Here is a 25310-nt window from a genome sequence, read left to right on the forward strand (position 1 = left end):
AATTGGTAACATTTTAATTTAGTAGGGTGTTTTAATGTTTTCTTTTCTACAGACAAGTAAGTACATAGAAGATAAGAATAATTCTGTTACCTTGCCCCCAAGAAGTACATCGTATTGTTATTTTCATGTATACCTGAAACATTTGCAAACATGGACCTTATACTAGGTCATAAAAGAAGTCTCAGCAAGCACTAGGGAAGTGATAAACCACATTGCTTGATCACAGTGCAACAACAGTAAACAAAGAGCTGGAAGAAATTATGTAAAAATTTAAAATATATTCCTGAATACCTCATGGAAGCACAGTGGGCATTATTAAAAATATATAACTAAATGACAAAATACATATACAAACGTGTGCTATAGCTAATGTGTTTCTTGGAGGGAAATTCTTAGCCTTAAGTGTGGCCATTAGAAAATAGGAACTACTGACAATAAATGAGCTAATGAGAAAAAAACAAAACCAAACAAAATCCCCCAATACAGTGGAAGTGTGGAAATAAGATAGAACCAGAAGCTAATAAAAAGGATTAAGGAAGGGATGGACAACCAACCTAAAAGCTAGTTATTTGAAAAATGCAGAGAGTACCTACACTCCTGTCTAAGATGATCAAGATAATGTTACAAATAAACAAGAAACAAACCATTACTGTCCAGTCAATTCTGACTCCTAGTGACCATATAGGACAGGGTAGAACTGCCCCATAGGGTTTCCAAGGAGTGGCTGGTGGATTTGAACTGCTGACTTTTTGGTTAGCAGGCTAGCTCTTAACCACTTAGCTACCAGGGCTCCACAGAAGTGAAAAAGAGGACATAAATACAGATTTGATAGATTTACATATTATGTAGGAATACTACAATCTTATTTCAGTAAACCTGAAAACAAGATGAAATGAATAATTAGAGAATTATAAGTTGTCAAAGTGACTCAAGGAAAAAAAACCAAAATAGGTAGTAATCATTAAAGGAACTAAGATGCCTGTCAAAAAAATTCTATCTCCAGAAAACCATCAACTCTACCTCTGATGAGGCACCAGACCCAGCTATTTTTATTGGCAAGTTTTAATCAACCTTCAACGAATGTATAATCCCTTTCTTACAGAAGAAGAGGAAAAACTACCCAAGCCATTTAAGTAGGTACCTTCAGTATCCAATTGGAAAGAGTATAATTCCTGTACGAAACCAGCGATGATGATAAATAATGAGTGAAAGATGCTATGAAAATAGGTACAGTAGAATTTCTGCTTCTGCAAAGAGGGAGTAGAAGAGCTTTTCCGTATTCTTTGCACTAAGTCCAACTAAAAAATCTAAACATGATATAAAAAAAAAGAGAGACAAAAACAAAAAGACTGTGAAAGTTGGAGAAAAGAAGGCAGATTGGCTGGGGACCTCGGAATCCGAGGAACAACACAGTGGTGAGTTCCTGGGTTTTGTTTTGTGTCATATATACAACATATGGTGCTGGAGAAGTTGGACCCCCCCCCCTAAAAATTAGTTTTTTCTCTAGCCAAAATAAGAGAAAAGGGGCAAGCTTGCAACAGAAAACTTCTAGACAGTAACCGCTCTGCTCCACCCAAGTGCCACAAACCGCCACTGCATTTGTAAGGCTACCAGCACAGGCACAGTGGGGAACCGAGATCTGTCTACACTGTTACCAGGGTTTAGTGAGCCACCCTCAACACCATTTCAAGGATGCTACCAGAGAATGCCTAGTAGGGACCTGGTACTTTCATCTCTGTGGTAATGAGACTCCCAGGGTGACAGTAGAGACTGTAATCGTTAAGGTTGTATGTCATCTTGGCTTGGCCATGATTCTCAGTGGTTTGACAGCTACGTAATGATGTAGTTTTTCTTTTTTTTTATTAATTGTGCTTTAAGTGAAAGTTTATAATTCAAGTTAGTTTCTCATACAAAAATTTATACAGACATTGTTATGTGACCCTAATTGCTCTCCCTCTAACGGGACAGCACACTCATTTCCACCCTGGATTTCCCATGTTCCTTCAGCCAGCTCCTGTCCCTCATCTCGCCTCTGGACTAAATAGGAGCTGCCCACTTACTTTCATGTATCTCTTTGAGCTAAGAAGCACTCTCTTCACGATTATCATGTTATGTCTTATAGTCTGGTCTAATCTTTGAAGAGTTGGTTTCTGGAATGGCTTCAGTTCTGGACTTACAGAGAGTCCGGGGGTCATGTCTTCCAGGGTCCTTCTTGTCTTAAACCATTAAATCTGATCTTTGTACTAGAATTTGAGTTCTGCACCCCACTTTCTCCTGCTCCGCCAGGGAGTCTGTGCTGTGTTCCCTGTCAGGGCAGTCATTGGTGGTAGCCGGGCACAATCTAGTTCTTCTGGCCTCAGGCTGATGGCATCTCTGGTTTATGTGGCCCTCTCTGTCTCTTGGGCTAATATCTTCCTTGTGTCTTTTGTGTTCTTCATTCTCCTTTGCTCTAGGTGGGTTGGGACCAATTGATGTATCTTAGATGGCCACTCGCTAACTTTTAAGATGCCAGATGCCACTCACCAAAGCGGGATGCAGAACATTTTCTTAATAAACTTTCTTATGCCGGTTGACCTAGATGTTCCCCGAAACCATGGCCCTCAGTGTGTGGTTGTATTCCGGAAACTTTTTAGCTTTTGGGTTAGTCCAGTTGTGCTGACTTCCCCTATTTGTGTGTTGTCCTTGCCTTCATCTAAGATTAATTGTTATCTATTATCTAGTTAGCGAATACTCCTCCCCACACTCATAACCATCAAAGAATGTTTTCTTCTGTGTTTAAACCTTTTGTTGAGTTTTTATAATAGCGGTCTCTTACAGTATTTTTTCTTTTGCGACTAATTTCACTCAGCATAATGCCTTCCAGATTCATCCATGTCGTGAGGTGTTGCACAGATTCATTGTTACTCTTTATCGTGGCGTAGTATTCCATTGTGTGAATATACTATAATTTATTTATCCATTTGTCCATTGATAGGCACCTAGGTTGTTTCCATGTAATGATGTAGTTTGTCAGTTATGTAATGATGTAGTTTGTCAGTTATGTAATGTGGCCTCCATTTTATGATATAATGTAATCACCTCCATAATGTGATCTGATGTGATTAGGCAGTTGCTTGTAAGGGAAATTTAATCGGAGGTGTGGCCTGAATCCAGTCTGTATGAATGTACTGGCAAAGCTCATGACTTTTGCTTGCTCTGAATCCTGCATCCGTCTTGTCATCATCTGACCTTCAGTTCTTGGGAGTTGAGCTAGCGGCCTGCCATATTGCTTGCTGATCTTGGGGTTCGCAGGTCTCTGCAGCCTGTGAGAAAGCAGCCTGCCATCTTACCTGCTGATACTGGATTTATCAACCTCTGTAGTCCATGAGCAAGCAGTCTGTCGTTTCACCTGCTGACATTGGGTTCGCTAGACCCTGCAGCTTCCTGAGTCAGGAGAAGCTTCTAGCCTAATGCATGACCCATGGACTTGGGACTTGCCAGCCTCTACAACTGCGTGAGCCATTTCCTTGAGATAAATCTCTCTCTCACACTATATATATATGTATGTATATATCATATGTATGTATGTGTATACACACACACACACTTCAGTGCTTTTGTTTCTCTAGAGAACTTGGCCTAAAGCATTTGATTACCGAGAGTGGTTCTGGAAAAACAGAATTGTAAGAATGAGTTTTCTAAATTGGCTGTCAAGTCTGGTTAGTCTTAAAGATACTTATGACTCTACTTCCAGTAGTAAAGAGGGCACTGCTAATCCACGGCATGAAATGGCAACAGAAATACACAAAATATTGCCACCAGTAGATTAAGTATTGGTGAGAGACGAAGCTCTAGATAATTGCATGTTTGATACTTTTCTATAATTTTGTCAGAATGAGAAGTATAAGGAAGCTGTTTTGTTGGTCCTACTTTCACTAGACAAAGTATTTAAAAAAAAAAGAGGTGAGCTCAGGGCTTCAGAGTCACAGCTAAACACTACGTAAACGACCTCACAGTTGCCACTTGTGCCCCGAAAAAAGCCTTATTTCTTGTAATAACAGAGCTGATATTGCCAAAAATGGAACCCAGCCTCTTATAAAAGTGGCTGAATTACAATGCCAATTGAATTCCCAACTTTGAATGGTATCAGAAGTTAAAATGAGGGCATTGATTGGAAAGAAATGGGATTCTAAACTTGGGATTCTAAACATGATGGGGATATCATGGGCAGATAATCAGGAAGCTGAGCCCCTACATTCAGTTGAATCACTCCTGCCAGAAGAACCAGCCCTTTTATATTCATCAGAAGAGATTACTCCATCTGTCTGCCAAGCCACCCACCCCAGTAAAACCATTAGCACCTTCATCCCCATCCTGATCAGATTGACTCAGCTGTGTCTGAAGAGCCTTTATATGCGATATCTACTGCGGTGGCATCAGAGTCATTGCTTGGGGCATCATCTGAGGCAGATGCCTTACAAGACATTGCTGAATGTTCTCAGAAAACATCCCTGCCACCCATTTTTGCTTCTAGAACTGGAATTAGACTTTAAGTCCAGCGGGCACCGAAAGGTGAAGTACAAAATGTGACCCATGAGGAAATACAGTACACTCCAAAAGAACTGCTTGACTTCTCTAATATGTGCTAACAGAAACCTGGGAAATATGTGTGGGAATGGCTGTTAAGGGCATGGAATAATGGTGGAAGGAAGATAAAATTGAATTAGTCTAAGTTTACTGATATGGGCCTACTAAACACAGATTCTTCATTGTCTCAGCCTGGAGGTTTGGAAAGGATCTGACAATTTGGTTGGTTCGCTGAAGCATGGATAATGCAATAGCCTACACTAAATGAAGTTGTGGTACAAGACCTGCTTTGATAAACTGTAGGAGATATCCAGAGACTTAGGGAATTTGGCATGTTAGACTGGCTCTCTTAGGTTAGACCCACATACAGAGGACACACCTTTTACCACAACAGTGAGGAACAAATTTGCAAAGGGAGCTCCTGCATCCTTGAAGAGTGTTACGATTGCTATTCTGTGTGACTCAGATTTCCCAATGGGAACTGTCCTAACTGAATTAAGATACCTAACTACAGTGGGACTGATTGGATCCATGGTGGTAGGGGCCAAGTAGTGGAACTTAATTGTGAAAGACAAGGTGGACATAGTTACCGTAATGGACAGCAGAGTCAAAGCAGTAATCGAAATAGTCTGACTCATATGAACTCATGGTGTTGGCTACTTAGTCATGGTGTCCCTAGGCGTGAAATAGATGGGAAATCTACTAAGTATTTACTTGATCTGTACAAGCGGAGAAATTCTAGGTCAAGTGAATGGCAGTCAAACTTGAATCATCAGAATAGAGAGTCACGGCCCTGCAATCAAGTTTTAGGCTTGAGCCAGTTTACAGAATCACAACCTTTTGTATGAAGGGAAGGCCAATCCTCTTAAAGAAGGACCCCACTACACTGCCAAAAATTTATGCTCTTAATCTTTCTCTCAGCCTTCCCCAAAGGGATCTGCTGGCTTTTATGAAAGTGACTGTTCATTGGAGAAAAGGAAGTAATCAGACTTTTCGGCAATTACTGGGTCCTGGTCCTGAACTGACACTAATTCCAGGAGACCCAAACGTTACTGTTGCCCACGAATCAAAGTGGGGGCATATGGAAGGCAGATTATTAATAGAGTCCTAGCTCAGGTTTGTCTCACAGTAGGTTCGGTGGGGCCCTGAACCCATCCTGTAGAGGTTTCCCCAGTTCCAGAATGCACATTTGGAGTAGGTGAACTCAGCAACTGGCAGGATCACTGACAGAGTGAGGGCTATTGTGGTAGGAAGAGCCAAATGGAAGCCGTTAGAGCTGCTGCTATGTAGGAAAGTAGTAAACCAAAAGCTATACCACATTCCTAGGGGGATTGTAGAGATTACTGGCACCATCAAAGACTTAAGAATTGAGTGGCGATGCTTCCCACCACATCTGTACTCAATTCATCCATTTAGCCTGTGCAGAAAACAGATGGATCTTGGTGAATGACAGTGGATTTTTGTAAACTGAACCAAGTGGTTACTCCAGTTGCAGCTGCTGTTCCAGATGTGGTTTTATTGCTTCAACAAATAAATACATCTCCTAGTACCTGGTATGCAGGTATTGATCTGGCCACTGCCTTTTTCTTGATTCTGCTTTGCAGGAACACCGGAAACAATTTGCCTTCAGCTGGCAAGGCCAGCAATACATCGTCACTATCCTGTATCAGGGGTATATGAACTCCCGAGCTGTATGTCATTGTTTAGTCCACAGGGACCTTGATTGCCTTTGCCCTTCCACAAGATGTCACACTGGTCCATTACATTGATGACGCTATGCCAACTGGACCTAGTAAGGAAGAAGTGCCAGTGACTCTTGCCTTGTTGGTAAACATTTGTGTGCTGGAGGGTGGGAAATTAATCCAACCAAAATATAGGAGTCTTCGATGCCAGTGAAATTTCTAGGGGTCCAGAAATATAGCCTGGGCCATTTCTCCTAAGGAAAGGAATATCCTTAGGAGGCACGTTGGGATATTCCTTCTAAAGTAAAGGATAAGTTATTAAGTGTGGCTCCTCCCATAACTAAACAGGAAGCACAGTGCCTGCTGGGGCTCTTGGGATTTTGGAGACAACATCTCTCTCATTTGCATGTTCTACTCTGGCCTGTTTATCAAGTGACTTGAAAAACTGCTGGTCGTATGGAGCCCAGAACAAGAGAAGGCTCTGCAATAGGTACAGGCTTCTGTACAAGTCACTCTGCCACTTGGGCCATGTGATCTGGTTGATTCAATGGTGCTTAAAGTTTCAGTGGCTGATAGAGATGCTGTTTGGAGTCTTTTGCAGGCTCCTATTGGTGAATCACAGCGCAGACCCTTAGGATTTTAGAACAAAGCCCTGCCATCCTCTGCAGATAACTACTTTCCTTTTGAGAAACACCTTTTGGCTTGTTGCTGGGCTTTGGTAGTGACTGAACCATGGACCACCAAGTCACCACGTGACCTGAGCTGCCCATCATGAACTGGGTGTTAGCTGATCCACAGAGTCATAAAGTTGGACAGGCATAGCAGTATTCTATCATTAAATGGATAGCACTTGAGGAGGACCTGAAGGCATAAGTAAGTTACATGTGCAAAAGTGGCTCAAATGCCCATTGTGTCCACTCCTGTCACATTACCTTCCCTCTCCGAGTCCGTACCTATGAGCTTATAGGGAGTTCCTTAGGAAGAGAAAACTCGTGCCTGGTTTGCAGATGGCTTTGCATGATATGCAGGCACCACTTGAAAGTGGGCAGCAGCAGCACTGCAGCCCCTTTTTGGGACCCCCCTGAAGTAGAGTTTAGAAGGAAAGTCCTCTCAATGGGCGGAACAGCGAGCAGTGCAGCTGCTTTTTACTTTCCTTAGGAGAAATGGCCAGATGTGTGACTGTATACTGATTGATAGCCTGTGGCCAGTGGTTTGACTGGATGGTCAGGGACTAGGAAGGAACATGATTGGAAAATTGGAGACAAGGAAGATATGGGGGAAGAGGTATGTGGATAAACCTGTCTGAATGGGTTAAAGAAATGAAAATATTTATCTCTTGTGAATACTCACCAAAGGATGATCTCCACAGAGGATTTTTAACAATCAAGTGGTTAGGATAATACATTCTGGGGAAATCAGTCATCCTCTTTCTGCACCCACTCCTATCATTTCCCAATGGGCTGATGAACGAAGTGGCCATGGTGGCAGGGATGGAGGTCATGCATGGGCTCATCAACATGGAATTCCACTCACCAAGGCTGAGTTGGTCACAGCCACTGCTGGGTGCCCAGTGTGCTAGCAGCAGAGACCAACACTGAGTTCCCGATGTGGCACAATTCCTCGAGGTGATCAGCCATCAACCTGGTGGCAGGTTGATTATGTTAGACTGCTTCCATCATAGAGAAGTCAGCGTTTTGTTCTTACTGGCATAGAAACTTAACTCTGGATATGGATTAGCCTTCCCTGCACACAGTGCCTCTGCCAAAATTTGCGTCCATGAACACATAGAATGCCTTACCCACCCTCATTGTATCTCACACAGCATCGCCTCTTATGAAGGGACTCACTTCATAGCAAATGAAGTATAGCATTGGACCCGTGCTCATGGAATTCCCTCATCTAATCATATTCCCCACCATCCTGAAGCAGCTGGCTTGATAGAACAATGGAATGGCCTTCTGAAGACACAGTTACAGCACTAGCTAGGTGCAATACTTTGCTGGTTTGGGGCAATGATTTGCAGGAGGCCCTGTATGCGCTAAGCCAGTGTATGGTATGTGGTGCTGTTTCTCCCATAGCCAGGATTCATGGATCCAGGAATCAAAGGGTAGAGATGGGAGGGGCATCAGTCACTAATAGACCTAGAAACCCATTGCCTTAGTTACCTAGTGCTGATGTAACAGAAATACCACAAATGGGTGGCTTTAAATGACAGAAATGTATTTTCTTATAGTTCAGGAGGCTGAATTCAGGGCATGGCACTAGGGGAGAGATCCTTCTTTGTCTGTTTCAGCCTCTACTAGCCAGCAATCCTTGCAGTTCTTGGGCTTGTAGATTCATCTCCCTCTGTTGTCAGCATCTGTGTTCCCCCTGTGTGTCTTCTGGTCTTTTTATAAGTCAGAAGTGATTATGTTTAGGATCTAACCTGTCTGGTCCATCTTGCTAGAGGTTTTTCAATTTCACTGATGTTATCAAAGAGTCAGCTTTTTGTTTCCATACATTCTTCAAGAATCTAATAACCAAAATATGTATAAAACTTTGACAACAACAAAAAGACAACCCAATCATAAAAGGGCCAAGGGACTTGTATAGACATTTCTCCAAAGATGGTGTTCACATGACCACCAAACACATGAAAAGATGCTCAGTGTCAGTAGCCAAAAAACCAAACCCATTGCAGTCAAGTCGATTCAGAGAGATGCACATCGAAACCACAATGAGATACCATTTCACTCCCACTAGGTTGGCTAAGATTAAGAAACAAACAAAAAACCAGAAAATAACAAATGTTCGTGAGGATACGGGGAAATTGGAACCCTTATCCATTGCTGGTGGGAATGCAAAATGGTACAGCTGTTGTGGAAAACAATGTGGCAGTTCCTCAAAAAACTAAAAATAGAACTACCTTATGACTCAGCAATTCCACTCTGAGGCATATACTCAAAAGACTTGAAAGCAGAGGCTCAAAAAGAGATTTATACACCAGTGTACATTGTAGCACTATTCACAAAACGTGGAAACAACCTAAATGCCCACTAATGAATGGATAAACAAAATTTGATACATACAATGGGCCATATGACTCAACCAGTAGGAGAAATGAAGTCTTGATGCATGCTACAGTATGGATGGAGCTTGAAGACATTATGCTGAGCAAAATAAGCTAATCGCAAAAGGGCAAATACTGTATGACCTCAATTATATAAAAAGACAAGAAAAGACAAATGTATAGGGACCAGAGTTTATTAGTGGTTACCAGGGCGTGAGGGAGAGGGAAGTAGGGGGTTAATTGTTATGGACAGATGACGTTGATTAAGGGTAGGGTTGCAGAACTGATTATTGTAATTGCTGGCAGTAAGTTGTACACCTGTAAAAGTTTGAGTTAGCAGAAGTTGTGTGATAGATATGCATTTACAACAATGACCCCCCCCCCCCAAAAAAAAAAAGCTGCCGAGGCTGTTTACGTACAACTAAACAAACACCTCGTGGGATTTGGTTCCTTTGTAGGTTTAGGGTCATAGTTTCTTGGGGCATCCCAGTTAATTGGCTTAAAAATGTGTTTAGTGCGTCTGTTCTACCTCCTAGTTTGTTGCATACATCCAAGGCTGAACAATTGGTTTCTATTCACCTGAAACAACAGAGAAAGGAGAGTTAGGAATAGCGGGAGGATATGGAATGTGTGGCTAATTGCCTCCTTGAACAGCTGCCTCCTTTGCCCTAAGACTGGAAGCCAGGCTACCATTACAGAACGTTTTGAGCAAACATTCCATAGAAGAGCCCTTATCAAAAACGGGGAAGATGTAGAACAGAATTTCAAATTTTCATGAACTCTGTAGACTTGCTGAAACCATGGAGGGTGGATGAACCCCTGAAAGTATTGCCCCGAGATTATCTTTGAACCTTAAACTGGAACTATCCACTGAAGTCATCTTAAAATAAAACAATAGTTTAGCTTAAGTTGTAAAAAAGACCTGCCTTGAACAGGGCCAGATTAAGGCATGTGAGAGTCCTAAACTGATAATCTGTAGTGCCCCCTCCTGTGCTTACACACTCGGACGGAATATGCGAGTTTTATATATGGTATATATATATATACACGTGTGTGTGTGTACATACACACGGACACGCGCGCACGGTGTGGTAGGTATCCATGATGTAACTTCTTTTAAGTATAAGATCAGCAGTTGAACGCAGAAGTGGTGTATGCCATTTTAGCAGAATGAGATGAACCGGATCACAAAACTTTTAGTGGGTGCAGAGTACTAAGATTTTTACTGTATACCACATTTTCTACAAAAAGAATATTTGACATATGCTACAACAAAGAAAATGAGTCAATGAATTTAGTGCTCAAAATGTGTCAGAGACCTGTTATCTATCAATATAACCTGTCGTTGCCCATGGGAGGGGGGCCATAGGAGACAGATGTCAGTGAAGATGTTGATGTGGTAGGGGCCTTATAGCTTCAAGAACGTTGCATGTGGACACCCTTGTGACCCTGCGTGAACTTTGTTTCCAGCCAGCACATTCTCACACAGTTTCACTTAGTGCCCTGCCAGTTCCTTTCCACTGCAGTGTTTGCTTTTCCTCCTGTCCTGTCTGCTTGTCATCTATGGCTCTTTGCTTTGGATAACTGGTGCCCCTGCATTGTTGATACCCTAAGCACGTGTTTACCTTGCTTATTGGGTAACCCTTCCCTGTCCTTGAGCATTATGCTCTTCTGAGAACTATCTGTATGCGATCAGATCGATAACAGTATCTCAAGAGATTAGATGGGAACCTTGGGGGGTAGTGAGTTTATGTTAACAAGAGGGGAACAACTCAGAAAAGGAGTGAAGTTGGTTGCACAACTCAAATATAATCAGAGTCACTAAAGGAGGAACTGTTGAATTGGTGTATGTTTTGTGCTGTGTAAACCAAAATTAAAAATACAGCACCTTTTACACTCACTAAAAGACAAAATACTTAGTTTTAAGTCTAACAAAACATGCAGAACTTGTATGCTGAAAGCTTTGCTGATGAGAGAAATCAAGAAAAATATAAAGAAATGGAGAAATATTCCACATTGATGGATTAGAATACTAAACATAGTAAAGATGTCAATTTTCCCCAAATCGATATCCAGGTTTGATGCAATTCCTGTCAAAATACCCAAAGGAATTTTTTGTAGATAAGATTTTTTCTAAAATTTATATGAAAGGGCAAAGGAATTAGAATCGCTAAAGCAATTTTGAAAACAAAAAATCAAGTAGGAAGAATTCAGTCAGTTTCAAGGTTTATTATAATAGCCGTAGTAATCCAGGCTGAGTGATATTACAGGTTGTTGGATTGACACATAGATCAATGGAATAAAATAGAGAGAACCTAGAAACAAACCCAGAAGTATAGCTAATTGATTTCTGACTAAGATACAAAAACATTTCAATGGAGGAATGTTAGTCTTTTCAACAGATGATGTTGGAACAATCAGATAGTGATAGACCAATAAAAGAAAGAAGTAACAAAAACAAAAAATCCTCAACCTAAACCTCACAGATAAAAACTAACTTGAAATGGTGAACAGTTTCTAAACATGACAACAAAAATGTCCATAAAAGAAAAAAATTGATAAATTGAGCATCAAAATTAAAGTTTTACTATACACAAAACCCTGTTAAGAGAGTGAAAATACAAGCTCCACACTGGGAGAAAAGATTTACAAAGCCATGTATCTGATAAAGGACTCTTATCTAGAATATATAAAGAACTTTCAGAACTCAACTATTAAAAAAAAAATCCTTTAGAAAAGAGGCAAAGGAAAGGAAGACGCGTTTTACTGAGGAGGATAGCTATGTGGATGACAAATAAACACACAAAAAGATGTTCAGTATTACTAGCCAGTAGGGAAATTCAAAGTAAACCATGATGAAATATCACTGCACACCTATTCAAACAGCTAAAATAAAAAATAGTGAAAATACCAAGCAATGGTATAGATTTGGAAAATCTGGAGTTCTTATACATTATTTATGGGAAAGTAACATGGTACAGCCATTCTGGAAAATATGTTGGCAGTCTCTTAAAAAATTGAGCATAGTTATCATACTATCAAGCAGTCTCACTTCTGTACATTTATCCCGAGGAAATAAAGTCATATGGCCATGTAAAAATGTGTACATGAATCCTGTTTATATAATTAAGAGTCCTTTATCAGATGTGTGCTTTTCTCCCAGCGTGGATCTTGTCCTTTCATCAGCTGTACATCCTGTGTATGAACGTTTGCAGTAGGCTTGTTTGTAATGGCCCCAAACTGTAAGCAGTCAAGATGTCTCTCAGTAGGTGAATAATTAAACTGTGGTACATTTAGACGGCAGAATACCATTCAGCAGTAAAAACGAATGAACTATTGATACATGCATTTGGATGGAACTCAAGGGCATTATGCTGTGTAAACAATGCCGATTTTAGTTGGTCATATACTGTATGATTCCATTTGTATAACATTCTCAAAATGACAAAATTATAAAGATGACTAACAGATAAATGGTTGTCAGGGCTTAGAGAAGGTAGAAAGAGAGGAGCCGATATTCCCATAATGGGGAAAGTCTGTGATTAAATAGTTGTATATCTTGATTGTGCTGGTAGTTTCATAAATTTCCATAGGTGATACAGTCACATAGAATTATGCACACTTTATACCAGTGTCAGTTTCCTGGATTCAGTATTGTAGTTACATAAGATGTTAACCAGTGAGGGAAACATGGGAGCTATCTGTACTATCTTTGCAAATTCTTGTGATTATTAAAAATAAAGAGTAAAAACAAAAAAGAGGTACATAATAATTGTTATAGGAGTTTATAGGGAGAAATAATTACTTGACAACTGGAGAAGTGAAGGAAATCTTAGACCATAGTTTCAAACCTGTCTTTATAGGATAGGAAGACTTTTCATGAACCGAGATGTAGGGAAGAAGGGTATTTTAGACAGATTGAGAGCTAGTAAGTGTTTAATTAAGTGTTTATAGAATGCCTACCACTATATTTTTAATATCATTAAGACAGGTTAGTAATATCAGAAGACATTGTCTGAAGACCATTTTAATTAACTGAATAGAGAAATGTGTCTTCAAATTTTGTATCTCAGATAGAACTCTGGCATACTTGTTATACTATCGCATAAATTCAGGAAGCTTGAGAGTAAGAGAGAGATAAAAAGAAAGCAGACACAAATTACCAATATGAGGAATGAAACAGAATAGTTCCAAAGATGGATGGGAATAACTGGAGCTGCATGTGATTTCAAGCAGAACAAAGCCTGTTTTTCATGGATTTAAGAAAATGGAGTCAGAGAAAAAGTTACATTCCAGTTGTTAAAATAGGAGAACTCTAATATTAGCCAAGAATGTCCAGACAAATTATAGGGATGTATTAAAGTTTTGCAGTCCAGTACTTTTACTCCATGGATTTTTTTTTTTGTACTTATAAAAGTAATTTTGTACTTTTTGTAAGTTTGGGATTACATATTTGGGTGATTGTTTGAGTAGTATTTCTCTCTGCTTTACATTGAAAGCTTTCTTGAGGCTCACCAATTCCTATCCTATCTCCATTTCCTATCCTGTCGCCTGGCAGCACTTAGTAAATATTTGTTAAATGAGTTAATTCATGAAAACAATAACTTAGCAAAACTCTTTACACTAGAATGAAGAAAAGGCAGTTATAAAAGTAAAGAACCAGGATGATTTAGGATAGACCTGACTGGTAAGTTAATTGTAATAAAACTTAAGTAGAGGTACACAAAATTTAAGATTTTATAACTAAGAATGTCAGGATTGGATTTTGTACTATGTTTACCTAAGGATGCTAAAATGATTGAGCAGTAGAGGAGCTATAGCAATGGATGTAAAAATATAAGACAGCGCAGGTTAAAGAAGAGACCGGAAACATGTGCCATTTCATAACTGCTTTCTAGTGTGGTAGCTTTCTAAACAAATCTTCACCTAACTTATTGACTAGATGTCTTAGGCTGGGTCCTCTAGAGGAGCAAAACTAGTGAACCACATATATATAAATATACATGGAGAGATTTGTCTCAAGGAAATGTCTCACGTAGTTGTGGAGGCTGGCAAATCCCAAATCCATGGGTCAGGTGTCAAGCTGGAGGATTCTCCTGACTCGTGGTTGCAGGGGCTGACAAACTCAAAACTGGAAGGTTAGACAGCAGGCTTCTGGTTCATTCCCAAGAACCAGAGGTCAGAGGATGACAAGTTGGATGCAGGATCTAGAGAGAGCTTTGCCAGAACATCCATACTTATTGGAAGCAGGCCATGCCCCCAAGGAAGCTGACTGGCTTTTAACTGAGTGGCTTTCCTCTGATTGGCCTTTCAACTGATTGGCTGCTCTCATCAGATCACAGAATGGGGGATGATTACATATCTGCCAAACCACTGGGAATGATGGCCTAGACAAGCTGACACGAAACCTTAACCATCACACTAGATTAACTGACTGATGCCCCATTCCTGCTAAAAACACATTGTCTGATGCCCCCACGATATGCTTGCCCCATTCCTGCTAAAAACACATTGATGCCCCCACGCTATGCTTACTACTTGGTACGTCTGTGCCTGTCTGCTGCTACTAGTTGAGTTGTATGATTATCAAGAGTCGTTTAGTTATTTGTGTGCCCAAGCCTGTTTATAGTAGTTATACTACCTATTTTAATTACACAATTTAAATAATCATTAAGAAAAAGAGAAATGATGTTTCTGTGAAAGTTAAAATTGAATGCTTTGAAAAAAATTGATAAAGGATAATTGCTAAGAAACACCATTGAATTAAGTGTGAACTGTAAAATATTAGGTTAATTTATTAGTTAAAAGAAAATAAAAGGTGATTCTGCTCTCAGGTTGCTTCACGTGTCTTTTAAGTTCTTGGTTCACTTTAAAAGCAGTGATTTTCAATTGGTGTGTCGTGAAATCAATTTAGTGAGTTGCTGCCAGCAATAAGAAATTAAAAAATACATATATATATATGCATATACATATATGCATATATACGTATTAGAACATATCAGAATGCATTGTACTTAGGAAGGAGCCTCATTTCATGAAGCTTTTCTTGAGTTGTTTTAATATTCTCTCTTTCTATGTATATATGTATGTATAATGTAAAATATGACTTTCAGTGAAAAGTATGAAAACGTGACTAAGGAAGTTGACAATGGAAATATTAGACTGTGTATAATTTTTTGTTTTTTTGTTAAGGATACGATTTATCCAAGAAAGTAGAGGAAACTCAAATTAGTGTGTCCAAATTCAAAGTAATATCCAAGAGCTCAGATTTTGATGTCAGCAAAATCTGGTTTTAAATTCTGACTATAAATTATTAGTGTCACATTGTCTTAGTGTAATGTTTAGTTAGTATTTCAATTCTCTATGGCTCAGTTTCCTTATCTTTAAAAAAGGAGGACGAGATAGATAAAACGGGACTTCATGAAAATTTAAAACTTTTTATCAAAGAATTTTATCAACAAAGTGAAGGGACAGCCTACAGATTGGGAGAAAATTTTGGGGAACCACATATCTGATAAGGGTTTAATATCCAGAAAATATTAAGAACTCGGGCAACCTAACAAAAAAGACAACCCAGTCAAAAAACAGGCTAGGAACCTGAATAGATAGTTCAGCAAAGCAAATGTATAAGCATATGAAAAGATGTTTGCCATCATTAGTCATTAGGAAAAAGCAAATCACAACCACAGTGAACTATCACTTCACCCCTCTGAGATGGCTGCGATAAAAACAAACAAAACAACAGGTGTTGGTGAGGATGTGGAGAAACTGGAACCCTCATCCTTTGCTGATGGAAGTATAAAATGGTATAGCCACAATACAGTTTTGTGGTTCCTCCAAAAATTAAACATGGAATTACCATTGTTGTTACTAGATCCTGTTGAGCCAGTTCCAATTCATAGAAACCCTATGTACAACAGAACGAAACGCTGCCCAGTTCTGCACCATCCTCACAATTGTTGCTATGTTTGAGCCCATTGTTGTAGCTACTGTGTTATTCCTTCTCGTTGAGGGTTTTCCTCTTTTTTCCACTGACCCTCTACTTTACCAAGCATGATTGTCCTGGAATTACTGTATCAACCAAAGTACCAAACCCATTTCCGTTGAGTCGATTCCCATTCCCATTCGTAGCGACCCTATAGGACAGAGTAGAACTGCCCCGTAGAGTTTCCGAGGAGAGGCTGGTGGATTTGAACTGTAGCCCTTTTTGTTAGCAGCTGAGCTCTTAATGACTGCACCACCAGGGCTCCTGAATTAGCTACCATAAAAAATATGATCCAGCAATTCCACTCCTAGGTATATATCCAAAAGAATTGAAAGCAGAAATGCAAACAGGCAGTTTTACATCGTTGTTCATTGCAGCTATTCACAATAGCGAAAAGATGGAAGCAACCTAGATGTCCATCAGCAGATGCATGAATAAACAAAAGGTGGTACGTGCATAAAATGGATTAGTATGGGGCGGTTCTAAACTGACTGGATGGCATCTATCAACAGCAACAACACTAGGGTTTCCAAGGCTGTAAATCTTTACGGAACCAGACTGCTACATCTTTCTTCCATAGAACTGCTGGTGGATTCGAACTGCCAGTGCTTTGGTTAGCAGCCGAGCACTTAACCACTGCACCAACAGAGCTCCTTTTAATGGATTAGTACTCAACCATAAAGAGAAAGAAATAAAGTCTTGATACAAAATGTAACTAGACTTGCCCAGGTCTGCTTGGCGACCCTATAAAGACACAAAGCGAATGAAAGTGAAAGAAGAAGCTTTATTTAGTTGGCCAAGTAAAGGAGCACACCAGGACTTGTGTTGTCAAGATGGCTCCTCAGACAATAGCTCAAGGGGTTTATATGGGTAAAGTAAATTGGGTCTGGAGTCTTCAGAAACCCTTCAAGGTGGAGTCAGCTTGCCGATTGGTTTGGCCCGAAAAGGCGTTTCTGGGGAAGTCTGGTCTTCTGCAGCTGCTCAGTCTGAAGGGGGGGGGGGCACAAAGATGGCGTTTTGTCCACATCTGGGACATAGAAAGGGTGTTTTTTCAGCCTCTGACATCAGTAGGTTGTCCAAAGGTCATGCTCTTACGTACTGCCTATGTCAGGTGGGCCAGACCTGGTTCTTGCCAGTCTCAACTGGTCTTGAGACCCCAGCCTCTTGTTTTTCTTAACTGAGTCTGAACTGGCAGCGTATCTAAATAAGGAGATAGCTTAAAGATGGGAAGTCAGTTACCTAATAAGGAGATGGCTTAATCACAGGGAGTTAGTCCCTATATCACAGAAGGTGGTAGGCACAACCCCTTTTCTATTCAAGATGGCAGGTGGGCTGCTGATCTTGATACTACAACATGGATGAACCTTGAGAATATTATACTGGGTGAAATCGACAAAGATTGTATGGTCCCACTTATATGAAATATCTAGAATCGGCAAATGTTGAGAGACCGAAGCTTATTAGTGGTTATCAAGGGTGGGAGGGAGGGGGAAAGAGAGTCATTGCTTAGAGGGCACTGAGCCTCTGTTAAGGTGATGGTTGCTCAACATGATGAACATAATGTTTCTGAATTGTACATGTAAAAAACGTTGAAATGGCTGATGCTTTGTTTATATACATATTTATCACCAATAAAAATAAGGGAGAGAGTGAAAATGCCTACTTTGTAGGGTGTTTGTTAAGCCTTCTCTTGAATTGTCTATGATGCTTAGGATGTAACGTTTTCATATTGTAATGCCTGAAAAGTTTTGGGTTGATGTTTTACCTTGTAAATCCGCTTTAATTTGAATACTGTTTAGTAAGGGTTAGACACACACACACACACACACACACACACACACAGACACATAGACACATAGGGTCATTATGAGTTGGATTCGACTCGATGGCAACGAGTTTCGCTTGGCACACTGGTTAGGAACATGGCTGCTAACCAAAAGGTCAGCAGTTGGAATCCAGTAAGCTGCTCCTTGGAAAGGTGTGTGTGTGTGTGTGTGTGTGTGTGTGTGTACACACATACTAAGTAATTACACAATTTACAGGACTCATTTTTTGACTCTGCATATTGTAGGTAACAGACTGTCTTCTACTTGAGATTGATTTTGTGGGAGGTGGGGGGGGTACTACATAATATGTAGCATTCAACTAATCTGTCCTGTTCATTTAGTATTTTAAAAATATTTGTAGATAATTTTCATACTCTGAAGGCACCTTTAGGTCCTGTGCTGCTTCCGGATTTATTCTGATGCCTTGTTTAAAGCAGGACTTTCTCCTGACAGTTTGTGTTAACATTTGGAAAATTTCCTATCAGTAGACTTGCACCATCTTGACAGCCCTGTGTTCTGCTTCTACCTTGCTAATTGTTTCCTTGGGATTACTTGGATTGTGTAGAAAGCTTTTTGCAAATCCTCTTATTACTGAAGTCATTGTTGCTGGCAGGAATAAGATTAAAGGTGCTTAAGTCTGTAGAGTTGTTTCTAATTTGTACGTGTCATTTCAGGGGCATTTTAACAGAACTCTGTCTCCTGTCCCTCCCTTCTGCCCCAGCACTAGCTCAAGTTAGGTCCGAGAAGCCAGGCCATTGGAAGAAAACTTATTTTATCCTCCTAATTATTATGCTGGCACTCAGGAGATAATTTTTCCCTTCATGCACTGCCAATTAATATGCAAATAAGCTGATAAATATTTATGTAACGATTTAAATTATGCAGGGAGTGCTTTCAGTGTATTCTGTAAATGAATTGTTCCTGGACTTCAAAGTACTGGCTGCTGTGCTAACTAGGAGAGATTTGCATAAGGCCCTAATCACGCGCATACTGATTAAGCTTCATTATGGAAACTGCCAGCTGCAATCTTTGTTTCTATTTTATTACAAAAAGGGGAACTTTTCATGCTTCAGTTGCCTTGACAATGTCAGTCCAAGCTGGTAGGAGAGGCTAAAACTCCTCTGAGCAACTGAAGTTTCCTTATTCAGTTGAAGATTGCTATGGTGTAACTGAAGTTGTATTTTGCTTCCCCCCTCCATCCACTTCCCACCCCCCACCTTGTTCTGTTAAGAACATAGCGTAGGTTTGTGAGAAATAGTAGTACCTTCTTTCTCCCTCCCCAAACCGCTACCTGTTCTTCCTTGCTTTGGACGGTTTGGACCTCTAGAAGATTTCACAGCAATGCTGGACTGCAGTGACTATGTTCTAGGTGGGTACCAGCACACTTCTTTCTTATGAGCTTTAATATGGAAATAGCCTGTGTAGGGTTGACTATGCATAAATGCTTAATCGCATATGCAACCTGGTCCGGAGGGGGCGGGGTGGCCAGTGGAGCAGGGAAGGTGGAAGGCATTTGCAGAGCACAAGCATGCTTGAGTTTGCTCTCAGTCCCTCCCTGTGACTAGCTTCTGGTTCAGCGGATATTCGCAGTAAATACTGTGGATTTAGAAGTTAGCTTGAAAGGGTGACATTTTTGCTTTTTGGAAATTTCTGTCGAGAGCATGTAGTTCTAAAAACACTCTAAATATGAAACCAAGCTATAAACTGTACCTAATAATATATACATGTTAATTAAAATGTTTTGCATACTTAATACAAATGTCCTATACAAAATCTAAAATGGCTTAGTGAGAAATAAGGTGGAGCCTTAGTACAGAATTGTTCCCATAAATACTGATGTAGAGGGTAATTGCAGTGGTTACCATACTAGGACTATTGATCAATTTCCAGGTTTTAGAAACTATTAATTGTTTTAACATTATGCCTAATATTACCCATCTTTTTTTTATCTTTTGAAGTCAACTATGTCCTTCAGAAAACTATAATTTTAAGTATTGGAAATCCTAGTTTTACAATTTTCACTATAGAACAACAAACCTTTTGGGGAAGATGATGTCCAGTTTGAATATTTGAACCATCTTTGGTGATTCAGATTTAACATAGATTGAGACACTATGGTGGCTCCTGGTGGCCATGTTTTGTGTTGGTTTTTGCCTGTTTAGATGTACGATTATTAGAACCTTTATGTGGTTACTTTGGTCACCTGGATAGTTCAAGGATGTGATCTCCAGGACAGGGGTATCTTATCGTTAAAACCTTTACAAATTACTTTTTTTCCTGGATGTCATCTTCTCCACTTGAAAATTGCGGCTGCCCCAGTTTCCTGCATTGTTGCCAGAGATGAAATGTTAGTTCTGAAAATGTTTGAAGTCTTAGACAGAAGGCTTGGCCCAAACCCAGGGTCTGTAGTATTTGTACAGAAAAAAAAAAAAAAGAAAATGAATGAATGGCAAAAACAACAAATTGATGCCAAGAATTCAACCCAAGACCACCTTGTATACTGGGTATTAGACTTATTAGATACAGTCATCTCAGTGTCAGATACAGATAATTTTGGTATTGCCCAGAGAGAAAAATCTTCAAGTATCAAAAAAGAGCTTGTCTCTATCTACTAAGATAGAAACTCAAGAAAGGAAAGAAAAGGAAGATACTTTTCTGAAATATTTTTAGCAATATATTTTAAAATAAAAAATTGTGTCTGTATTCCTTTTAAGTAACGGTAAATATCATTTAAACAATCTTTTCGTCATTGTTCTTAGTTAGTTAATCAGAATTTTATTGTTTCATTTATTTTTTGGTGAAGTAATTTTAATAAATGCCTTTGAAACTCTTTGACAGTTCAGTAGAAGAACCTTAGAAGATCCACAAGGTCTGTGACATAGTCTTTAATTTATAGACGTGGAAATTAGGATAGGAATTGTACAAGGTCAGGCTCATGACTTTTTAAGACTTACCTCTCTTTTGTTTTTATGGTATCCACATATGTGGGAAAATTGTTACCTATTTTATAAATGTTAACTGACTCATCTTTTTTTTTTTTTTTTAATTTTTAAATTCTAAGGGAAACACTGAGCAGGGTGTATGCTTAATGGTATATTCTACTGCATTTCTTAGGATTTTTGACTTTCATAAAATTCTTGTTAAGTCATTCAGAAAGCTGATTTTCACTAAGTCTGTCCACCTGTTCCTTTCAAACCTTAGTGTACTTTCAGATGCTATTTAAGTTTTTCTGGACAGCTTCTCTGTTATAATAACTAAACAGTGCCTTCATTCGGGGGTGGGGGGAGGAAGCTATAGAACTGCTTTTGCCCTCATTTAAGGCCATAAACACACATATTTGAACCCTCTGAACATCTGAGGAAAACCAGAGTCACAGTAGAACTGCCCAAGCTCATGAGATAAACATCTGTTACAAAAACTAGTATCTTATAAAAACTACCCTACAGCTTCTAGGCTAGAGATGGAATTCATGGGGGAAGGACTCCTGATTCTTTTTCGTCACTTAGGCGTGTGGTTAAGGCAGCCGTGGACAACTTCCTTGAGACTTCTGTATAACAGTTGTTTTGATTTCCTAGTTAAGTATTTAAACAGATGACAAAATGTGCTCCAAGTTCTAAAAGCAAATACAGCGTATTTAAGTATTTGTTGTCTGTTAATAACTGTAGTTAAATGGTTCTTAGCCTGGTGGGAGAAAAGGCAGAACTTGTTTGATAATAAACTTGTTTGATTATTTATAATGTTAAGTTTCAGTTTGCAGATGTGAAGTAGGATATTTATATAATGTGTATTCAGTTTTTGGCCCTTTGAAAGAGGGAGAAGTGCGGATGTGTCCTTGCCTCGCCTCTTGTCTTGTATACATCTTCCGGAATACCTGCTATTGCTTATTACTGTGGAAACCTTCATTAAATAGATAACCCTACAAGAAGGAAACCCGTATCGAGCAGGCTCATTTGGGGTACTAGGCTAGTTTAAGTTTTAAGTAGCTGTGGTTGTAATTCAGATTTGAAATTACTAGATGGATTATTTGATGGATATTAGATGGATTAGATGTTTTTATGCCTTGTGGTACAACTTCTTGTACTGGTTTAAGATTAAGGTGTGAATTTGATATACTCTGATTTTGACACTTGTTTCATGTGGTTTGTGGGGGATGAGTTACTATGGAGGTATTTTTCTTAAATTTTTTTTTTTAGGTTGAGTTACTACTGTCCCATCTGTTTTCAGAGTTACCAGTGAATTATTTCCGATAACAATTAATGAATATCTTTGCTTATGAAAAAGAAAAACCCTTTATTTTGGAATTTTTTTTTTTTTTTTTTAGTTTTCAAAGTGCTTCCCCCCCCAACTTTGTTTCTTTAACATATTTTAAAGTTTATATTATAAAGCATTTATATATTATAGATTATGCTTTATGTAATAAAGTATATATATATATATCATACTTTAATATTTTTTTTTCAAGTTAGATATATGTTATCTTTCTTAGAAGACTCTTAAGATCTTTCAATAAGGTGATTTATTTCTGGGTCACTTTAAGGTCCAGGGAATCCTGAATTTCTTTCAGATAACCTTTTTGTCATAATTCCCTACGTTTTACCTTTGACACATATGCGCTGTGTTATCCTTGAATTGTATGATTATTACATTAGTCATTATTATTAACCCTTTCCCCTATCACAATTTGGCATCCACAACCCCATCCCCAATATTTTTAAAACCTAATTCACCTCTGATTTATTGTAGATTCAAAAATGAACAATCCGTCAGAAGGCAGTAAACCGTCTCTGGAGAGTGGAGATAGCAACACAGGTAAGAGGTTGTCCCAGATTCAGCCTTTTCATTAGGTCTAATAGAGCTAAAAGAAAAGACTATGATTTAGATTTGGCAAATAAAGGCCAATTTGATTATTGAATTGTCAGATATTATAATTTAGTACTTGCAGAAATTGGGAGTCTGTTTTCTTAAGATTATCTAACTTGCTTTGGCAGATTGCTTCATCCTTTTGTTTCCACCTATCAGAGAAACTATAGTATAATTAAGAGATTAAGTAATTAAGAGACCTGCAAGTCAGAGAGTTCTGGGTACAGATTTGTCGCTTACCTGCTAAGTGACTTCAGGTAATTCCAAAATCTTTCTGAGACCTAATTTCTCTATCTGTAAATTGGGGATAATATATCTCATAGAGCATTGTGAGTAGCAACGGAGACAGTATATGAAGTATTAAAATAGCACAGTGTCAGCTACACAGTGACCGTTCCATAAAAACTTGCTGTTGTTAGAGGTTTAATCAAAACAGTAAATATTATCCACCCCACAATGAATATGAATTAAAGTTATGGTAGTGTCAATAAGTACTGAAACACACACGCACATTTCTAATACATCCTTTCATTGAGTAGAGCTTTTTTTTTTTTTTTTTTAATTTATACATGGTTAAACCCTTTATTAAAAGAAAAGTATTATATAAATGAGAAAACAGGCCCCATAAGAGAAAGGTGAGTCCATAAAGGGTGAATTGTCTCCACAGCCTGTACTCTTAATTTCGTACATTGTTCAGAGGACGTTTGACTATGCGTCTTTATCATCTGCTGGAGATGGTAGCCAAATTTGGTAAATATATAAATTAAAAATTAAATCACATAAAAATGGAATTATGTTATTAGGCAGGGTTACATAGAAGATAGTAGTTTCTAAAGTAAACTAGATTTTTCACTTGCAGGGGATGTTCCCTCTGTGATCCATTGTTTTAAGAAGGCCTAACCATGGGAATAGTAAGAGTGAGGGTCACTCTTAGAACTACCTTCTTTTCCTGCCTCTACTGGCCAGAAGAACCTTTTATTTTATAGTAGATGACTTGAACCAATATAGCAGTTTCCTGATGGCATACTTTTTGTTCTAAGCTGTCCTGTACCTGGAGATGTTTGTAAATGTTTTAATCTCAAAAGTAAACTTACCTTTCTATGTGAAACTGAGCTGTAATGGGATGGAGTGACATAGTAGCTGTAACAGTAGACTCAAATATACCAAACGTCAGGAAGAGGACCCAAGACTGGGCACCGTTTCGTTCTTTTGTACATGAGGTTGCCACGAGTCGGAGCTGACTTGATGGCAGCTAACCTCAGCTGCTCTCCAACAAAGGCTAGCCAGTTAGACTGCTGCGGTACCTCCTGAGCGGGAGAAGGGGAAACATCCCGTCCTGTCTGAATTCTTCATTAGCCAAAGTCTCCTTTCTGTCATTTCGCTGCCCCCTGTTTAAACCCCGTCTTTCTTTATTTTGTAGCGCTGGTGCCTAAGCTGGTGCAGGCGCGGGACTTGTCTGCAGCCAGAAACCAGAGCGTAGATCCCATTAAATGGCTGGAGGAGAGTGGGTGGGACACCTGTGCCGAAAGAACAGCTTCAGAGAAAAAGGGAAGAAAAACAGACTTACAGGATGATTGGAGAACACTGAAAATATCCACTACACTGTACTCCTCGGGGGTCCCTGTATCTACTCGAGCACCAGCGCTATAAAGCACTTGCAGTGTGCCATTTATTGAGCGTCTACAATATTTAATAAAATCCTCATGAAATAGACTTTTGGAAACCTTAAACACTGTACACATTACCTGATTTCAGTCTGAGTTCTGATGACAGCCCCGTAAGCTATGTATTATTTCTATTTCAAAGAATGGAAAATTGAGGCACAAAAACAGCCAGGAAATAAAGACAGAACCAGGACATGCACGCTACATGTTATTTCTTTCATGAACTTCAGTAAAATAAAGCTGAAAATTTAAGCAGCCTTTATGTATGTATAGGCCTAAAACCATTTAGAAAGCTCTATAAGAAATTCTGGCTGGAGAACGTGCTTAAACAGCCCTGTGATTTTTGTCCTGTGTTAATATGGAATGCATGGCAGACTCATTCCCATTACAGAGCTGAGCACTGGCAGTTCAGGTATTTGGCTCTTTAATGTCTCTCAAACTCCACTTTTGTGGCAGTTTCTTGGACTCCTTTACTTCCATCATCAGCAATAGCAGGCGATTTTTTCTTTGCCCTACAAAGAGAGAAAAATTTTGTTGTTTTTTCACAAGAGTCACTGCTAATACAATAATACATGGACGCTGGAGCAGACTGAACACGACACGATCAACCGTCTGAACTCTTTTGTCACTTCCTTTTCGTCAACTGTGGCCTTTGTTGCCTTAGTCAAATTACAGATG

General features: G+C 39.3%; 1 protein-coding gene across 10 annotated transcripts in view; it reads left to right on the plus strand.

The window, feature by feature from the left end:
* Positions 1–25310, plus strand: part of POU2F1 (POU class 2 homeobox 1) — a 262547-nt gene that overhangs the window by 120039 nt on the left and 117198 nt on the right. For 9 of the 10 annotated variants that reach the window (XR_010321592.1, XM_064282901.1, XM_064282908.1 and 6 more), the window contains one exon: positions 22852–22917. Coding sequence is in view for 9 of the 10 variants with exons in the window: in XM_064282901.1 (XP_064138971.1) it covers positions 22852–22917 (66 nt within the window). In the remaining variant the exon portion in view is untranslated. Of the gene's footprint in view, positions 1–17799; positions 19478–22851; positions 22918–25310 lie in introns of those variants that run through there. The other variant, XM_003415219.4, reaches the window with a different exon arrangement.

Source organism: Loxodonta africana, chromosome 3, assembly GCF_030014295.1.
Source record: "Loxodonta africana isolate mLoxAfr1 chromosome 3, mLoxAfr1.hap2, whole genome shotgun sequence".
Lineage (NCBI taxonomy): Eukaryota > Metazoa > Chordata > Mammalia > Proboscidea > Elephantidae > Loxodonta > Loxodonta africana.